The following is a 16,096-nucleotide window of genomic DNA, read 5'->3' as shown; positions in this document are numbered from 1 at the left end:
GATGTAGGCGTCTGAAGAAGGGAAGATGTGGTCGCGTTTCTTTGAACTCCCCTCCGGCTTCGTGCACTGCACATCGCTGCCGTGTGAGTGCAGAGGGGGGCCAGCACGGCTACCCTCTTCCTCAGGAACATCGTACACAATTAATTCATTAGCTCTCAGGTCTCTTTGATCATTTCTACTGCAGCCTCTCTCTGTCAAGACGCATTCCAAGAGCAGAAAATAAGCTGCTTTAAAATCCCGTACCCTGCTCAGGGAGGTACCGCCTGACCCACTGAACCACAGGGAGCTTTGAAGACACACGAGCCCGAGAACAAGCCTCTAAGGATGGTGCAAGGGCCAGGAGGGGATCGTTTCATTTCTGTGTGTTTCATGGACACACCAGAGCAACAAGCAGCCACGCCTGGGCTGTGACAGTGGCGCTGCTGAGGTGGCACTACCACAAGCATCCAACGCTTTGAAGAACCATAAATTACTCACTGCACTGAAGCTTCCTCATTTTCACCCTGTGAAGTACCTTTTTTCTCGGTCGGTGAAACCCCACACGGCTGACTTGGGCGATTCAGGAATTCTCCAAGTAACTTTTATGTGGGGAAACTGGAGAAGGGTGATGACCCCTGCGATCGCCTTGGGTAACACCAGCGCAGGCTATGGGGTGAGCACAGCTGGCTGGCAGACCTGTGGCTTGGAATCCCAAATGAGGGGTCAAAGTGCAGCCGTATAGATGAACGTAACCTGTATCCATGTATTCCCTTATCTGTTTTTACTTACTGTCACTTGTCCTAAGTGACTTGAATGTGAGGTCCTGAGAGGCAGGAGTCCCACTTGTAGCCTCCAGCACGGCGCAGATCCAGTTGGGTTTGCAACGTGTCCAGCTTGGGGCTTTCTACCGGGGAGCAGGAAATTTAGCTAAGATTAAATTTAGTTTCTTCTCTGCTATTTAGGGACCATTTTCTACAGACCACTGTCAAAAACGTCAAAATAAAGCTATTTCGGCTCTTCCTCATGCGGTTGTTCATGATTAACTCCTCTTCCTGATTCACTCCAGATGCGAACAATTGCTCAGGAAGAGAAAGGTCCACATGTAGAAAGAATTGTGAACATCAGTTCCAGCTCACACCCAAACTAATTTCTCCTGGAGAGCAAACAGCGTGTAAGAACCAGTCTCACTGCTGGCCCCGAGATCTCCCCGCTCCTGCTGCTGTGACCCGTGCCCTTGCCCAACTCCGCAGATCAGCTAAGCTGAGTGTCTTGGAGGCTTGGAAAAGCAGGCTTAATGTCACGGAAACAAAAAACTGTCCTTTTTTTACAGCAAGAAACTGCACAGTCGAATTTCAAGCCCTGGGCTGAGGCGCTGCCATGGCAATGCATTACACTTGCAAAAAGAGGCCTTTAAGTGGACAGAAAATCAATTTTCCTACGCTTTATTCTCAGCTGCAGCTGAAGATATCTTGCTGCTATAAAAAAAAACATTCCCATTTCCCCAGACAGACACTGAAAATAGAGAAACCAACCCCCAAATTGAAGTTTGGCAAGTGAAAAGAGGGGTGGGCAGACTGAACTCCTGCTGCTGCCACTTCATGGCCCACCTGTGGCATGCAGCAGAGACGGCGAAGTGTCCCCAGCCCCATCACTGCTACAAGCACTGGTACGACAACAGCAAGGAGAGGATGGGCACGAGAGGCAGGGACAGCATCCGCAGCACATCCACATGGAAAATCACTCACTTTGCACTTGCTGAGGTGTTTGTGGTCTGAGCCACCGGCTGCTTTGGAAGCAGAATCTCCTTACGCATCTGTCTGCACGGTATGGAAAGGAACTGGGAAGTCTTGAAGACATCGGCTCATGCAGCCCTATGTGGCTACCAGCAAAAGCTTTAACAGCTCTGACAATCAGAAAATTACCGTGGGGTGTGTGTTGAGAGGAAAGGAATTTTCCTGGGCTAAAAGATGTCATCAGCTGAGAGCAGGGAGCGCGACCGTACCGCTCTCACTAAGAACAGAGACGGTCTGAGGCACTGGTTTGTGTATTTCACTTTTAAAAGGTTTAACTTCCCACAAGTGATGAAAACATTAGCAGATCTGGCTGGGAAGCACAGTGACAAGAATGAAAACTGCGGATTGTTACAGAGACACCAATAAGCCATCTGCAACCACACTGCACGTGGGACAAACAGAACAGGGAGGAGAAGCGAAGGAAAGTTAAAAATAAAAAATGTACTATTTATTGCTATGACACCTTCACAGCTGAAGATGATGACCAAGAGTTTCCTAAAAGCTAGATTTTAGTAAGGCTGAAACGTTTGTATCCTCTGTTGGTGAAGCAAGATGTTGGCAGTCACTCAGGGCAAACGCTGCACAGCATCCAACACCTACGAAGACTCCTCACAGCCCTACAGGTCAGTAGTGCACGCATATATAGCCCAAACGCAGCTTTCCTACTTTAAATAAGGGCTGAACAGGAAATTCAACAGATTCAGTGTGCTTATGACAACCACCACGGCATGGCCAAGTCCCACAAGAGACGTGATTTGCATGGAGCTGTGCCAGCTGCAGACCCGACCGAGCACGCGGCGCTCGGCGTCAGAGCAGCGCTGCCTTGGCACCAGGACAAACGCTCCTCGGAAAGCCTCCGGTCAACAGGGGTCAGAGCAAGCAGAATGACAGGAAACTAAACCTCGTACCTGATCTTGAAAACTCTGTGCTGTTTCCATCCCAGGTCTAAATATAACCCAGAAAAGCACAGCAAGGACTGAGCAGCCCTTGAATGAGCAGTGAGGGTCATGCGGGCTGGCAGAGCTGAGCTGCGGGTGGACAGTATTAAAACCCTGAGAGGCACAGCAGAGCCAACAGGACAGCTGCTCAGGCTCAAATACGAGAGAGGAAAGCACAAAATGGACGTAGAAGATGCCAGGATTAAAACCAAAACAAGCGTAGGGAGATGCTCCTTCACCAGCACGCTGAGCTGAGCAAATCCTTACTGTGGGGCAGGGCGAGGGCCAGAACTGAGCAGGGGTTCAGCAGGGGATGGGACCAGGCCACAGATGGCATCAAGCACAAGGACAGCCTCTTTGCTCCGAGTCCCTGAGCCTCAGGCTGCCAGGCACTGCGAAATCCACGCCTGTCACGCTCCTGCACGATGCAGCTGCTGCCTTGAAGCCTGCCAGGCTTCCCTGAGCACCTCTGAGCCCAGGCTGGGGTTTTCCTGTCTAGGGGCACCACTGATGCTCAGCCACTGCGGAGGGTTTCTGCCTGCAGAAGGAACTCTACCCGAGCAAGGTTTCACTGGCATGCAGACGTGGAAAACACAGAGCCTCGGTATCGCAGCACACAGCGTTCAAAAATACCCAGTGCTGATTCACCGCAGAACAGCCAGTTCAGGTTAAAGGCACGAGGAAAAAAATAGATGGAGAGAGAATAAAGGAGGATCCCATCGTGCTGACAGAAGGAGAAAATCAGGTGAAGGAGAAATGCCTTCATACACGGAGATCTCAGACACCTCCTGGGGGTGAGCTTTGTTCCCAGCCCCTGGGGAGCCCTGGCAGTCCCGTGCCCCTGGTGCGCAGCCGCCTCGCTCCCCGGCTGCTTTCCAGCTTGTATTGCCCTCCTCCTAGGGCAGAGCTTGGAGGAACAGCAGGCTGCAGAGCAGCTTCAAACACGCCTCTCCTCCAGAGAGGAAAGGCACCTGGCACGTCTGTCCGCACGGAAAAACCTAACGTGACACAGGACACGGAGCTGAAATTAAAGCCACCGAGATTTTGTTTGAAATCCTGTGTTCCGTGCGCTCCTGTGACACGGAATGAGAAAGTGATTGCAAACATCTCCCAGGCAAGCCAGAGAAGTCGAAGCAGCAAGGAGCACGAAAAGCAGCTGTGCAAGCAGTCCTTGTCCCCAGGCAGTGCTGCACAGGCTCATTTGTGCCCCTCTGCTGCAGGTACCGCTGGCAAAACCCCTCCTGCTCGGCCTGGGTGCTCACACCAGCACCCCCAGCACGTGCTGCCAGACTGCCACAGGGAGAGATTTCAGAAAAAAATCAGAAAGAGCACTTCCATTGGTTTTAGTGCTGACAGCAGCCTGGCTCCTGGGGTTTTGAATGGGCTGCCCCTCACAGTCTGCATTCATCTCATCAGCTGGAGCAAGGGGCGCTGACACCGCCCTGCCCAGCCCCTTACTGCAATGCAGTGCAGCTGGAAGTCTGAATGAAACGGGTCAGTATATCAATATATCAGCACTCAGTGACTCTCCACTAACACCCATGCGACAGATTTCCTCTAGTCTCTAGCTAAGAGAAGCACCAGAGACGCCGGCTGCGTGCAGTCGGAGCCCAGTAGGACAGCAACGCTCCGCGCTCAGACAGAAGTGGTTTCGGGGCTCTGCTGATGGCCCCGAGCAGCTGCAGCCACAGGCAGCAGCTTTCAGTTCCTCCCCGCTCCCCCCGGCAGCTCTGAACCCCTCCATTCATCACAACCAGCAGCTTTTGGGGTCAGACCTCGCCTCCCTGCAGCCATGGGACGCCCTGCCCAAACAGGCTCTTTTCCTAAAAAGTGCTTGCCGTAAGAAGTGGCTGCCCACTCTCAGTTTTCTGAAGAACAGGTTAGGGACTTACAAATCACGTTTCCCTGCATTTCAGTGGAAACATCTTGGGGCCAAGCGGCACCTTAGAAATATCAAGCCTATGGGAATATTTAAGGGCACCCCGAAACAGTAAGCTTCAGCAAGCCTTGGGACTTTCAGTCAGGGAAGAAAAGGTGTCAGCAGCGATTTTACCCGAGTTTCTACACACTGCCCTCAAAGCACGTACAGCAAGGGCTGGATTGTTCAGCCCAGAGGGTACAAAGAAAAGCCAGCAGGGCCGGGTTTGAAAGGTTGGGGCGAGCATCTCCAACCCCTTCGCTCCCTGCAGCAGCATCTGCCCCAGGAAATGGCAGCACAGAAGCTGTTGGTGCAGATTTTGCACCCATAACCCACCCCCGGGCACACCTGAATGCCCCCAAACCTGCAGGCAGGTGGAAGAGCCACGACCACGGCCTGGCTGCTCACACAGCGTGTAGTGGGGGGCAATCAGCCTCGGGTGGCTCAAAGCCCATTACGAAAATCCACAGGTCACCCCAAATCTGGTACTGTGGGACAGCCCGAACGGAGGATACGCCAACCAAAATAAAGGAAAAGGAACTTTTTTGGCTTTGCATTTGCAGATTGCTTGCTAAACTGTATAATGTGACACTCGGCAACTGCTTCCTTGTGAGTCACGAGCACCAGCAGGAACTGGCTGAATTCACAAACGCTGCTATTTCAACCGAATCTTTGACAGGAAGAAACAGAATGACATAACCCAAACAAAGATCTTTCTTGCATTTTTTTTTTTTTTGCAAGTGCTAAAGGCCTTGCGGCAGCAAAGCCCTTTCTGAAGCCAGCGCCGTGAGCAGCCCGCGAGTGTTAATTACGGCAGCTGAGAGCCGTGGCCAGAGCACAGCTCCTGCAGCACAAGCCGGTGACGCCCTCCAACTGCGAGCTGGCCTTCTGTGTGTCAGGACACGTGAGACTTTCCTCTGTACTAAAAGCTCATACACTGCATTTCAGGTATGGAACAGAGTTGTGTTTCTATTTCCCCAAGTACAGACCACTGGCAGTGACCACAACAAGTGCAGGGGTTTAATTACGGCAGGTATTCTTGGTCACTGTCCTATTTAAGGAGCTTCTGGTGAAACCCTATTTTAACCTCACTAAAATATTCTATGAAAGTTAGACAAACTTGGTACTAAACGGTAATCTGGTTGAAAAAAAATTGGAGCCACGAGGGCTCCACCAGAGTGTGTGTGTTGCACACCAACACCCAACAAGCTGGTAACCGGCTAACGGAGCGGGGCCATCTGGAATTGTGCCGTTTGCTCCCTCCTTTTCCCTTAACATTCATTTTAACATCTGATCTTTTTTTCCTTTTTAACACAGCAACCACAGGTTGTGCTTTGCTGCAGAGCCCTGTGATCGCAGTGATCCCCCAGGAGGTGTCAGCTGCAGAAGCCACACAAGATCCTTCTCCAGGATGCCTCTGATTAGAAAGCGTACACCAGGAACATCCAACACGTCAGGAATTACAGGAAAATCCCATTTTGGCAGCTGTTTCTGTTGTCAGAAGACATGAAAGTCTGAGCAGATCTATACTAGAACAAAGTGGATTTTATTTATTTGTACCAGCTCGCAAAGCCAAGTTTGTGCACTGCTCCTGTTGCACTCAAGCCCGCTGAAGTTTTGCAGCCGGCCATAGAAACCAGACTAAGTCACACACATTTATTTCCAGGCACCGTGAGCACAGACTATGTCAGTAAATTTGAGCTTAACAACCCCAGACGTACAAATGAGGTGCACCCAGAGACCGAACACTGCATTACTGTACTCCTTGTTCATGCAGCGCCTTACAACAAAGTACTTGCAAGTTGCCCTCGGTGAAAAGGTGATAAAAGCATCTGGAATCGAGGCATTTACACTTCAAGTTTCAAGATGATTTGAAAGAACACGACACCAAAGAGTCTTGGCAGTAGCCTTTACGATTACTGTACTGTGTCCAAAAAGGCTTTGCTTTTATTGTCAGACTCAGAAGACGGCAGCTGACGAGCTGTTTCGCTTCAAGGCCAAAGAAAAGATATCTCTGTCTCACCGCTGCTCGAGGAATCCGAGCCAAAAAGCACCCACTTCTTCCCCTAAAGTGCAAATCTGCAGCAGCTGCCTGCTGAAGCAGCTTCGTCTTACCTTCGAGTGGAATGGCATAAAGCTGCTCCATGAGCATTATTTCTTCTTCTTGAAATCTGCAATCAATGCTCCTGGCTTCCTCCAGCCTTCCGCTTATGCACAGATGCACAGACAATAATGCATGAGGGTTGTTTCAAATTTTTTCCTCTGTGCTCCTGATTGGCTCAGCGCAATGCCCATGTGGGTCGACAATGCAAGGTTTCTATCCTTTTTAAAATCAAAGTGTCAGTTTTGCTGCTGTCAGAGCACTTTATTTTTGTACATATAAGGAAGTGGCTGTTGATGTTATCTGAACGTGCTTCCTGTTTTATATGTATATGAGCAAAAATAATGTCACGTTAAGCTAAGCTGCAGTTTCGGAGAGCTCAAGCCAAAGCCTCCGAGCAAAACACGGTAATGGGAGCACATCTCATCTGGTCGCTGTCTACCCCAGTTTGCATCCACTTCGCTGCCTCTCCTCAGCAATCTGCATTCTCCCACCGAGAGCTCTCCTCGGGAGCTGGCCACGGAGCTGCACGCTGGTTCGGATCACAAAGGCTCGCCTGAGTTGACATCTGTACCTCAAATACTGCACGGGTGAAAAAGGAGCCAGCACCCGGGCAGTGCCACGAGAAACTCTGCCTGAATTTGGGCCATCCTTAAAGCAGGGTGATCATTTTTTTAACCAGGAAGGAGTCTTCTGAGTGTCTCGTGTACGCGCTCAGTGCAGGAAGTGGCGCTGTAGGAGTGCTGCGTTCCAGAGCTGATGCTGCAGAGCACACCACCAAAGGAATCCTTCTAACGGGAATTTCATGTCTTTCTGCTTATTTTAAGGCAGAGCAAACGAATGTGCAACTGCAAGCTCGGTTCCATCCAGAAATCCTTCTACTCCCGTGGAAGAGAAGAGCAGCAAAGCACATGGAGGCACCACCAAGGACTGCTGCCAGCGCCACCGCAGCTTACCCCTGTCGCTGCCAGGAGGCACTGCCACTTGCACACTCCTTCACTTCCACTTTCGCACAGTGCTGGCTGCAGAACACCCACCAGAGACAAAAAACTACAGCTGGGAGCAAGCTGAGGCTGTTTGCACTTTCTACTTTCATTATACTTTTCACAGCAACTTCTGGGATATTAAATGCAAGCTACTTTTGTAGGTAACAATACAACGAAACTGTGGGTTTTGCTGAAGGAAACCAAAAGAATCCTTCCAGAGGCATGCAGTAAGTAAATGAAGTGCTAAAACTTGAAGAAACTGTTGTTCCCCGTGGAGCTCGTGGCACAGCTCCTTTCTGTATGTCTCCAGGAGTGGCAGCTCCCTGCAGCCCAGCTGCTCTGTGCCCTGAGAAACTGCAACTGGCACGAGCAGGGGTTCTGCTCGGTGCAAGTTACTGCCTCTGAAGGAACAATAACGAGGAGTTGGAGTGTGTGACTGAGGAAAGATGCTGTACAAGTATCAGAATTTAAAAATATTTTGTGCAAAGATTTTTTGGAACCATTTCCTGCTGTAGTGCCTTATTCTATCTCATTACGCAGATTTGGATCATTTCATTTTGGTGCAAAGCTACGTTACGGGCAAGAATCGGAGCTGGGCAGATAAAGCAGGTGCCTTACACAGGGACAGAAGACTGACAGCTATCACACCAAAATGAAGTATTAAGACCCAGACCTAGCAAAGTCCCACTTGCTGCACATTTATGCCCTGGCACTGATTGATTTGAATGTCTGAAACCAAGCAAGCTTCACGAGGTTCTCCCGCAGCTGGGGCAGTCGCATCACCCTGCTGGGCACTCTCACGTGCCTGAGGGTGTCCTGCTACAGCTCTTTGCACCCCTGCAGCAGGTGTGGTGCCTCTTCTCTCCACCCAGCCACTGGTTGGAAACGCAGGAACGTGATTGTCTTTGTAACCCCACGAGCTGACAGCTGGGGCTTAAAAGAGATCAACCCCACGAGTACAAGCCTTGTTTCCAAGCCCCTAAAAAAACAAATATCAAATGTGAATCCAGGTGAACCTGGGCACCCCGGTCACCCAGCTGAGCTGCGTGATGTTCAGCTCACTGCGGCAGATAAGGGAGCTGCGATTCTGCCCCTGCCTCCCATTCCCGAGTCACAGCTTGGAAGGGAAAACACCACTAGAAACCCAGGAGGTGGAAGCTTAGTGCATTTTCTGTGTGTTTTTTCTTTTAAAGACATTTTGCTTGAAGAAATATTGCTTTTGACCTTCCTTAAATGTTTCCAAACCCCCTCATGAAACACGGGCTGACACAGACCTGTAACGTCTACCAGGGGGCTCACGGCTGAGCTGTCAGATACAACTTATTTAAAGAGAATTTATTTTAAGAGAATGTTTCATGTCAGTGATTTATTCAAATGCACCACATGTGCTTCACTCTCTCAGCTTTAGTGCTTCCATTTTATATCTCCAAAGAAAACCGATGGTATGGGGGGAAGAGGAAGCAGGAGCGAGCAAGCAGATGTTCCTGCTGCCTGTCCTAAGTTTTCCTGGATACCAAAAGGATAAGCTCAGGGGTGAGAAGTGCTGCAGGGTCCCCAGGGACCCCACAGGGGCTCAGAGCCTCCAAGTGAGCAGGGCCGGCAGGTTCCTGGGGCTCCTCGACGAAGGGCTGCAGTGGACGGCAGCGAGACGAGGAGGAGGAAAGGGAGAATAACAGAGAAAGGAAACAGGCACTGCAAAACAAAAACTCAAGAAATCACCAGCAAAGCAAAAAGCACTCAGGGGAAGCCCCTGGTGTGGTTGCTCACTTCCTACTGCTTATCACTGACACAGCAGCATGAAAAGTCACCGAAAACGGCAAATTTGTCAGTGTGGGTGAACTGGAGCCTGTGCAGAGGATAACGCATGGCCACACAACACACGTTCACTTTCTCATTTTGCCAAAAGAGGGAGCTTATAGGGAGCAACAGCACCAATGCATGCGTTTCTTCAGCCAGCTCAGCCTCCACCCTGCACAAGCCCTGGTGCCACGGAGCAAAACCTCTGCGGTCCCACCAGCACGGCTTTTAGGGCATTAGATCCTCATGTTCCTGCATCACTCCATAAAAAGAAAAGGTTGCTCATTCCCTCTCATAATGTAATAGTGAAATGTATTTCCAACTTCAGTGTTACTCTGAACGACTAAAAAAATCCAAACCCTTCTAAAAGCCTTTTAAAGAGTAAAGAACTTATTTCTGACTTTGAATGTTCTCTTGTGCAACGCAGGCCAGGAAATCTTATTCTTGCAAGAAGTTTCTAACTTCCTGGTGAGTACAGTTTTTTATTTTTACATCTAGAGGGAAATCTCTAAAAATATTTCATATGCCACGTCACGGTAATACTAAGCACTTCATAAAAAGAAGAACCGCACCGAAACACAGAAACAAGTTAAAAGGAATTTAAACAGCCCGTCTATAAGGGCAAAACACATGCCAGGGGCAAAGACATCACTTAAATTAACCATTGTAGCCTTCTAAAGAAAATGTTTATCAGACATCAAACATGATTCAAGATTTAGAAATAAATTTGCCTGTTTAGCAACAGGGTAAAGGAGACGGCCAGCAGGGTGCCCACAGAAGCACGCTCCACCGATGCCATTCACCGTACGCGGTATCAAGCAGGCAGACACAGCTTGATGGCATGGGAAATTCTTCTGCAGGACAGAAGGGTAAACGTGATTGCAAAGAATTGCAAATGGACCTGAGGGTACCAGGGGAAGGGGCACTGAAACAACAGGGATAACTCAGAGGGCAACACAGGGAGCAAAGGGAAGAAGAGCGGAGCCGTACAGCCCGCGTGATGAACTCTGAAACAGCTGCTGGTGCTCAGGAAAAGGGTCCCACTCGCCAGATGTAACCCCAGCTCTGCTCATCACCGGGTAAAAAAGCAAAGACTGTTGCAAAATATGATGGAAAGAAATAAGCATAAAACATTAAGTTAGAAAATAGGAGAGAAGACATCGCTTTGTGTGTTCACAGAACGCGAACGTTTTGAACCGTTTGTGCGTTTCGGACCTCAGCAAGGATACAGTGAAACTGAGAAAGATTCAGCAAATGAAAGAAGGATGGTTGGAGGGGTCGCAGAAGGAGCAAGTGAAAAAACAGCAATAAAAAGAGAATGGCAAAGGCCAAAAGGATAATGGCACACTTCGCTGTACCTGTGGGGATGCACGGGGACCTGCTGGAAGACCCCAGCGTGCTGGCACGGCCTCGGCAAGTGGCTGTGCTGCTCAACACAGAAATACTCTGTGATAGTCCTAAGGAGCTGAGATGCTCAGGAAAAACCTGAAAAACGCCTCAAAATGAGATGCAGGTCAATGGAACATCCAGCAACCTCCAGTTTCTCCAAAGGGAGCGAAGGCTCCGGGCAGGACAGCCTCCTGCGGTCCGGCACACCCAGACCTGGCTGCAGCTAACCATCAGAAATCAACCACACCAGGCACAGGTTGAAATCAGGAAACAGATTTTCCATAGATATTCCTTCAGAGCAGTAAGCAGAGACTGTTCAACAGGGTCAGCTCAGAGCTGAAATCCACTCCTTGGTGGGCCATTCCGCTTTTATTTTTTATTTTTTCCTAATAGCTGAATTTTGCCAGTATTGCAGAAGTCCCAAACCAGATACAGTTTCAGCTAAGGCATCGTCAGTGCTCGCTGCACAGCAGAGCAGTTCCTGCCCTACCAGCTGTTCTCCTGGCCGTGTATTCCCATCCCACATCAGCCTCCCCCTTCCTGCAGTGCTGCCACGGACTGACTCGGTCGTGGTCTGTGCTATTGCAGCACTCTTGCCAGAGCTCCGTCCAGTTTTGTGCTTGTGCCTTTATCTTGTCCTTCCGAAATGTAGTAAATATGCACTTGTATGAGCTGTAATCTTAATTTGGACTTCATCAATTTAGTGAAGATGACCACTGCGTCCTGGCTCTGCCTTCCATTCACTCTCCTGCCTGGCTTCCAGGTGCTGCGGGTGCTGCTGGCAGATGCACCAAGGTTGTCTTGCTCTGGAATAAGCCTCCACACGTTGTTTCCTTTACAAAACTATCCAGATTTTTGGCCCAGTCACAACTGCAGCTGTTAAAAGCAATTCATGCAGGTTAAGTAAGAGAAATGCAGTGGCTTGTAATGACGTTGGGTTTGCTCTAAGATGTGCAGCACATCCTGCTCTGCTGAAAACAGGGAGAAGTAGAAATCCCAGAATCACAGAATCAAGTAGTACCAGCTCGTATCACAGCAGCGAGATGTAACAGAAAGCACCTGTCAGAGCCCTTAAATTCTGAGCTGCTGCAGGAGCCCTACCAGCCAGAACACTTATTTTATCCTATCATCTTCTGCATAGTCCCTGGTGGCTCCCAAGAAAATAAAAAAAGAAAAATCAATTTAATGCTCAAAAGAAAACTAACGTGGTGTATGGTACTAAACAAACACGTCTTGCTGTCCATCATGTTCTTCATGTTCAGTGGCTTTTGTTATTCAGCACTTGAAAGAAAGCACTTCCTTTTAACACAGCCAAGTGAGCAAAGCTGACTGCAAAGAAAAGCTGTTTCAGGTCAGCTTTGTTAACATCAGCAGTCAGATAAATCCAGGATTCTTTCCCTTTCGGTCAGCTTAGCTCCTTGCTTGTAGCAGGAAGGCACAGTGCATCGTCCAAGTTATGTCGAGAAGAAGTTGTCATACACCTGGGCTTTCCAAACGGCACAAAACACGGCAGAGATGGGTCTTTTCTGGAGAAGAAGGCAGCACAAGGAACGTGCAATTGCAGCTGTTTCCAGCAGAGCAGAAGGTATCCCCCAGAGCTATCCCTCCAGCCCCACAGCCAGTCCCCAGGGGTTTCAGCTTGGTGTCATGAGGAAATGTGCTGAATCTGTAAGTCAGTATGTTGAGAGAAATTTTAATTTTGCCGGGGAAGCCTCTCGATGCAAAGGGACTCATGGCTGATTTACATCCTGAAGCATGAAATTTATCTTTGGCAAGTGGCCTCTGAGACCTAAATATTTCCAGAAACATCGCTTTCTTTTCCCAATGCATCATGCAGAATTCTAAGTAGCCATTTCTTCAACTTATTATGAACCAAGAAGACGATGGAGGAGGCCGAGCTTCTGTCCAGGGCAAGACCTCAGACAAAGCTTCATGTCCGTCTGCCCGCCGGTAACACCGCCACAGCAAGCCTCAACACAACCACTGGGTTCATTTGTCAGAGGTGCATTCTGACTTCCAGATCCACAAACCACCAGACAAGGTGCTCTGGCACATCGCCTGTCGCTGCTTTCCAACCCATTCCCCTGCACAGAGGTGCATCACCTTTTGGGGGAACTCACTCCTATTTGTGCACAACATTTCAGTATTTCAAACCAAATATGAGTGGCTCTACATGTCCTAGGGGAGACTTCCCTTTATGACTCATCCTGATGGCCAAAACGTGGTGCTCAGCAGGCAGTGAGACGCCTCTGCTTGTGAGCAGCCAGGCTGCTCAGAGCTGTGCTCTCAGCTCACTGCAGGCTCAGCTCCACCTGCAGCAGCCAAGGTGAGAGCTGCAGAGAAGAGCAGAGTGTAGATGGAACAAACACCCCCCATTAGGGCATCTGTGTGTCCCACAAAGGTTGGGCAGCTTCCACCACTGCTGCTCACCTCCATGTAAAACCTGAAACCCAGAGGTAAGAGAAGCAGCCAGCCGAGGTGGGGCACCTCCGTCTGCATCCATCGCAGACCCATAACGGCTGAAATACGGGGTGCACTTGTGGGCAGGAGGCAGGATGCACGGCCTCGGAAAGGTTTGGCTACAGATACTGCCAGCCAGCTTATGGGATTTAAACTGGGATGTATGAACAGGATGACTGCACTTCAGTTTTCACTCCTGCAGTACCGGGTTAGCACAGGTGAAATTCAGGCTCCACGGAGCTCCCCTGGGTCTGGAAGAGGCTCAGTACACCCACAGCCCTAATAATTCATGCACAGAAACGCCACCCCTGCTTCAGCAAACACACACGTTGTTGTTCACAAGTCTCTTGAAGGGAAGCTTAAGGATAAAGCCATCTCCCCTCAAAGCCTGGTCATTGCGTGACACTACGCAGCAAGTTGATTAATAATTAAGAGTTACTCAGACAAGGGAACGCAATCCTCAGAGGAACAGAAGGAAAACACCCAGTACCACCACTGGCCAGAATTACACCTCTAATACTGGAGTTCTTGACCTCCAGTGCACTGCAGCACATGAAAACATGATCTTTTTGCTGGAAGTCAAAATGCCATTTCTAAAAAAAAAAAATCGGTATCAGACAACAAAGAAGTTCAAAATTGCATTTTTGTATTTGTCCTGGAACTGTTATTTTCAAATTCTCTGCTTTGAGTTGTGGGTAACTTTTGCTGCACATTTCAAGCTACGAATTCCCTTCCTTCTTCCTCTGGTTCCCAAGGCACACAGGGTCCTGGCTGTTCAGCCATTCTGTAACAGGGTATATGAAACTTTTATACAGATGTATACAAATATAGCTACACAAGCACTGCAATCTCACTGTAAGATACATTTTCTCTTGCAAGTTCACGTTCCTCTTTCAAATTTTTACATAATATCATCATGTTGGAGGTGTAGACAATGTACCCAAGAAAGCCCTTACTATATTTTGAGAGGCTTTGTTAGAAATGCAAATATTTCAGCCAGACTACCTATAGCTTTCCTTTAAAAGGATGAATTTGTAGTCAAGTTTTACTTCTAAGTTTTTTAATGCGCACTTTCCTGGTGTTTTAAATGCTCAAATCCTATCTAACAATTTCCTTTCTTGTTGTTGCTTGCACTGTGACTATATGGGAAGCCCCACGCAAGGTCTGGTCCCCAAAAGCCTTGCACACATCTCATGGACAGAAGGGTTTGGTGGACCCCACTGCTCTATCGTAAGGCTTCCGTGGCTTTAGGAAATCACTTACACTAGACTATCGTACTGTACTGGAAATACATTTTTGATTTTGTTTCATTTCAGCCAGGAAATTCTGTGCATGACTGAGTAGAAAAGGAAAAAGGAAAGGATCAGATTAAAGGGAAAGCTGTAACATCGGCAGCTGCACCAAGAGCTCTGCAGGAACACCCAGATGGGAGAGGTGCAGCCAGGGAAAGAGAGAACAAAGAATTTCTGATAAATGTAAGTTGCATCCTCATATTTTGAGTTTTTTTTTTTTTTTTTTTTTTTTATTAATCCAGCACGTGACATCTAAACAGATAAGCAGATTTATGAGCAGAATTTTGAAGGAAGAATGAAAATTCATACAATATTTGTTAAATGAACAGGCATGGGAACTAGAGGAGGGCAAAAGGGGGAAGTTCAAGTTTATTACTAATACATGATGTAATTATTGTAATGCATTGGCTGAGAGCTGTTCGTTTCTGCTGGTCCTGATATCCAACAAGATACATTGCCTCTTCAGAGTGGCAAAGATATCAGGATGAAGAAGAAATGCATTCATTACCTTCACTTGGTACTCCCCTGCAATACCAAATACATCATTGCATGTAAAATCCAGAATCTGGATAGCCTCAAAACATCGCTGAAATTTACTGTATTATTTAAGGTTGTAAATGATTTAATATTTAATTGAATTGAATACCTAAACATCCTTTATTTTATGAGGGAAGAGAGTCCAAAGCAGGACAGCAGAGGAGGGCTGAAGCCCAGACCCTACGGGACCCCTCGGTTCCCACAACAGGCCGTAACCTCAGAGCTGCTGTGCTCACTCCTAGCCAGTGCTGCATCCAAACATCACCAAGAGAGGCCAGAATCAAAAGGTGCAGTCATCTCAGGAAAGGAGGGGGATGGCAGAGAAAACCTGAAAGAAAACAATTCTGCTGTTCCTAGGTCTGAAGCACAGCAGGCTGGTCGCTGACCTGCATCAAGCAGTAAGTACAGGCACCTAATTAAAGATGCCTTTGGGTCCCTCGACAGTGAAGCTGTTCTTGTGACATGAGTTTCACCAGGAGCACAAGCAGTAAAAACAGGCCTCAGGCTACTGTAACGGCCTGTCTGGACAAGGATTGGCAAAAACCTCAATGTCCTTCACCAGAGACGGCTCCTGAAAGGGAAAATTACCTTTCCTTTTCCATCTGCTTTTCTTCCCGTCCTTGTTAGTGCACCCATTGCTGCTGCTGCTGGTGCTGCTGCTGCTGTTCTCGGAGCTCTGCGAGTCGGACTGCGCGTCGCTGCTCTCCTCTGAGCCATCAGAGAGCTCCTTCAGCCCGTCCGGAACGTCCTTCTGCAAACCAAGCACGCAGGCAGGTTACCCACTGCACGACAAACTCTCCAATTAACACAACTCTTAAAAGGAGCATTTTGCTTTATTTACCAAGCACTTATTGTTGATTTTTATGCTTGAGAGCTATGTCAGAACTGCTTAGCTGCCAGCCTCTG

General features: G+C 48.6%; 1 protein-coding gene across 2 annotated transcripts in view; it reads right to left on the bottom strand.

Annotated features, from left to right (window-relative positions):
- The window catches only part of ASXL2 (ASXL transcriptional regulator 2), a 100,695-nt gene that overhangs the window by 42,073 nt on the left and 42,526 nt on the right, over positions 1-16,096 (bottom strand). Inside the window, exon 4 of one of the 2 annotated variants that reach the window (XM_082757270.1) lies at positions 15,779-15,941. In XM_082757270.1, coding sequence (XP_082613396.1) covers positions 15,779-15,941 — 163 coding nt within the window. Of the gene's footprint in view, positions 1-6,743; positions 6,883-15,778; positions 15,942-16,096 lie in introns of those variants that run through there. The other variant, XM_082757271.1, reaches the window with a different exon arrangement.

The sequence above is a fragment of the Aythya marila genome (assembly GCF_965140915.1).
Source record: "Aythya marila genome assembly, chromosome: 3".
In the NCBI taxonomy this organism is placed as follows: domain Eukaryota; kingdom Metazoa; phylum Chordata; class Aves; order Anseriformes; family Anatidae; genus Aythya; species Aythya marila.
The sequence above is the reverse complement of the archived record's forward strand: the minus strand, read 5'-3'. Positions and strand labels throughout refer to the sequence as shown.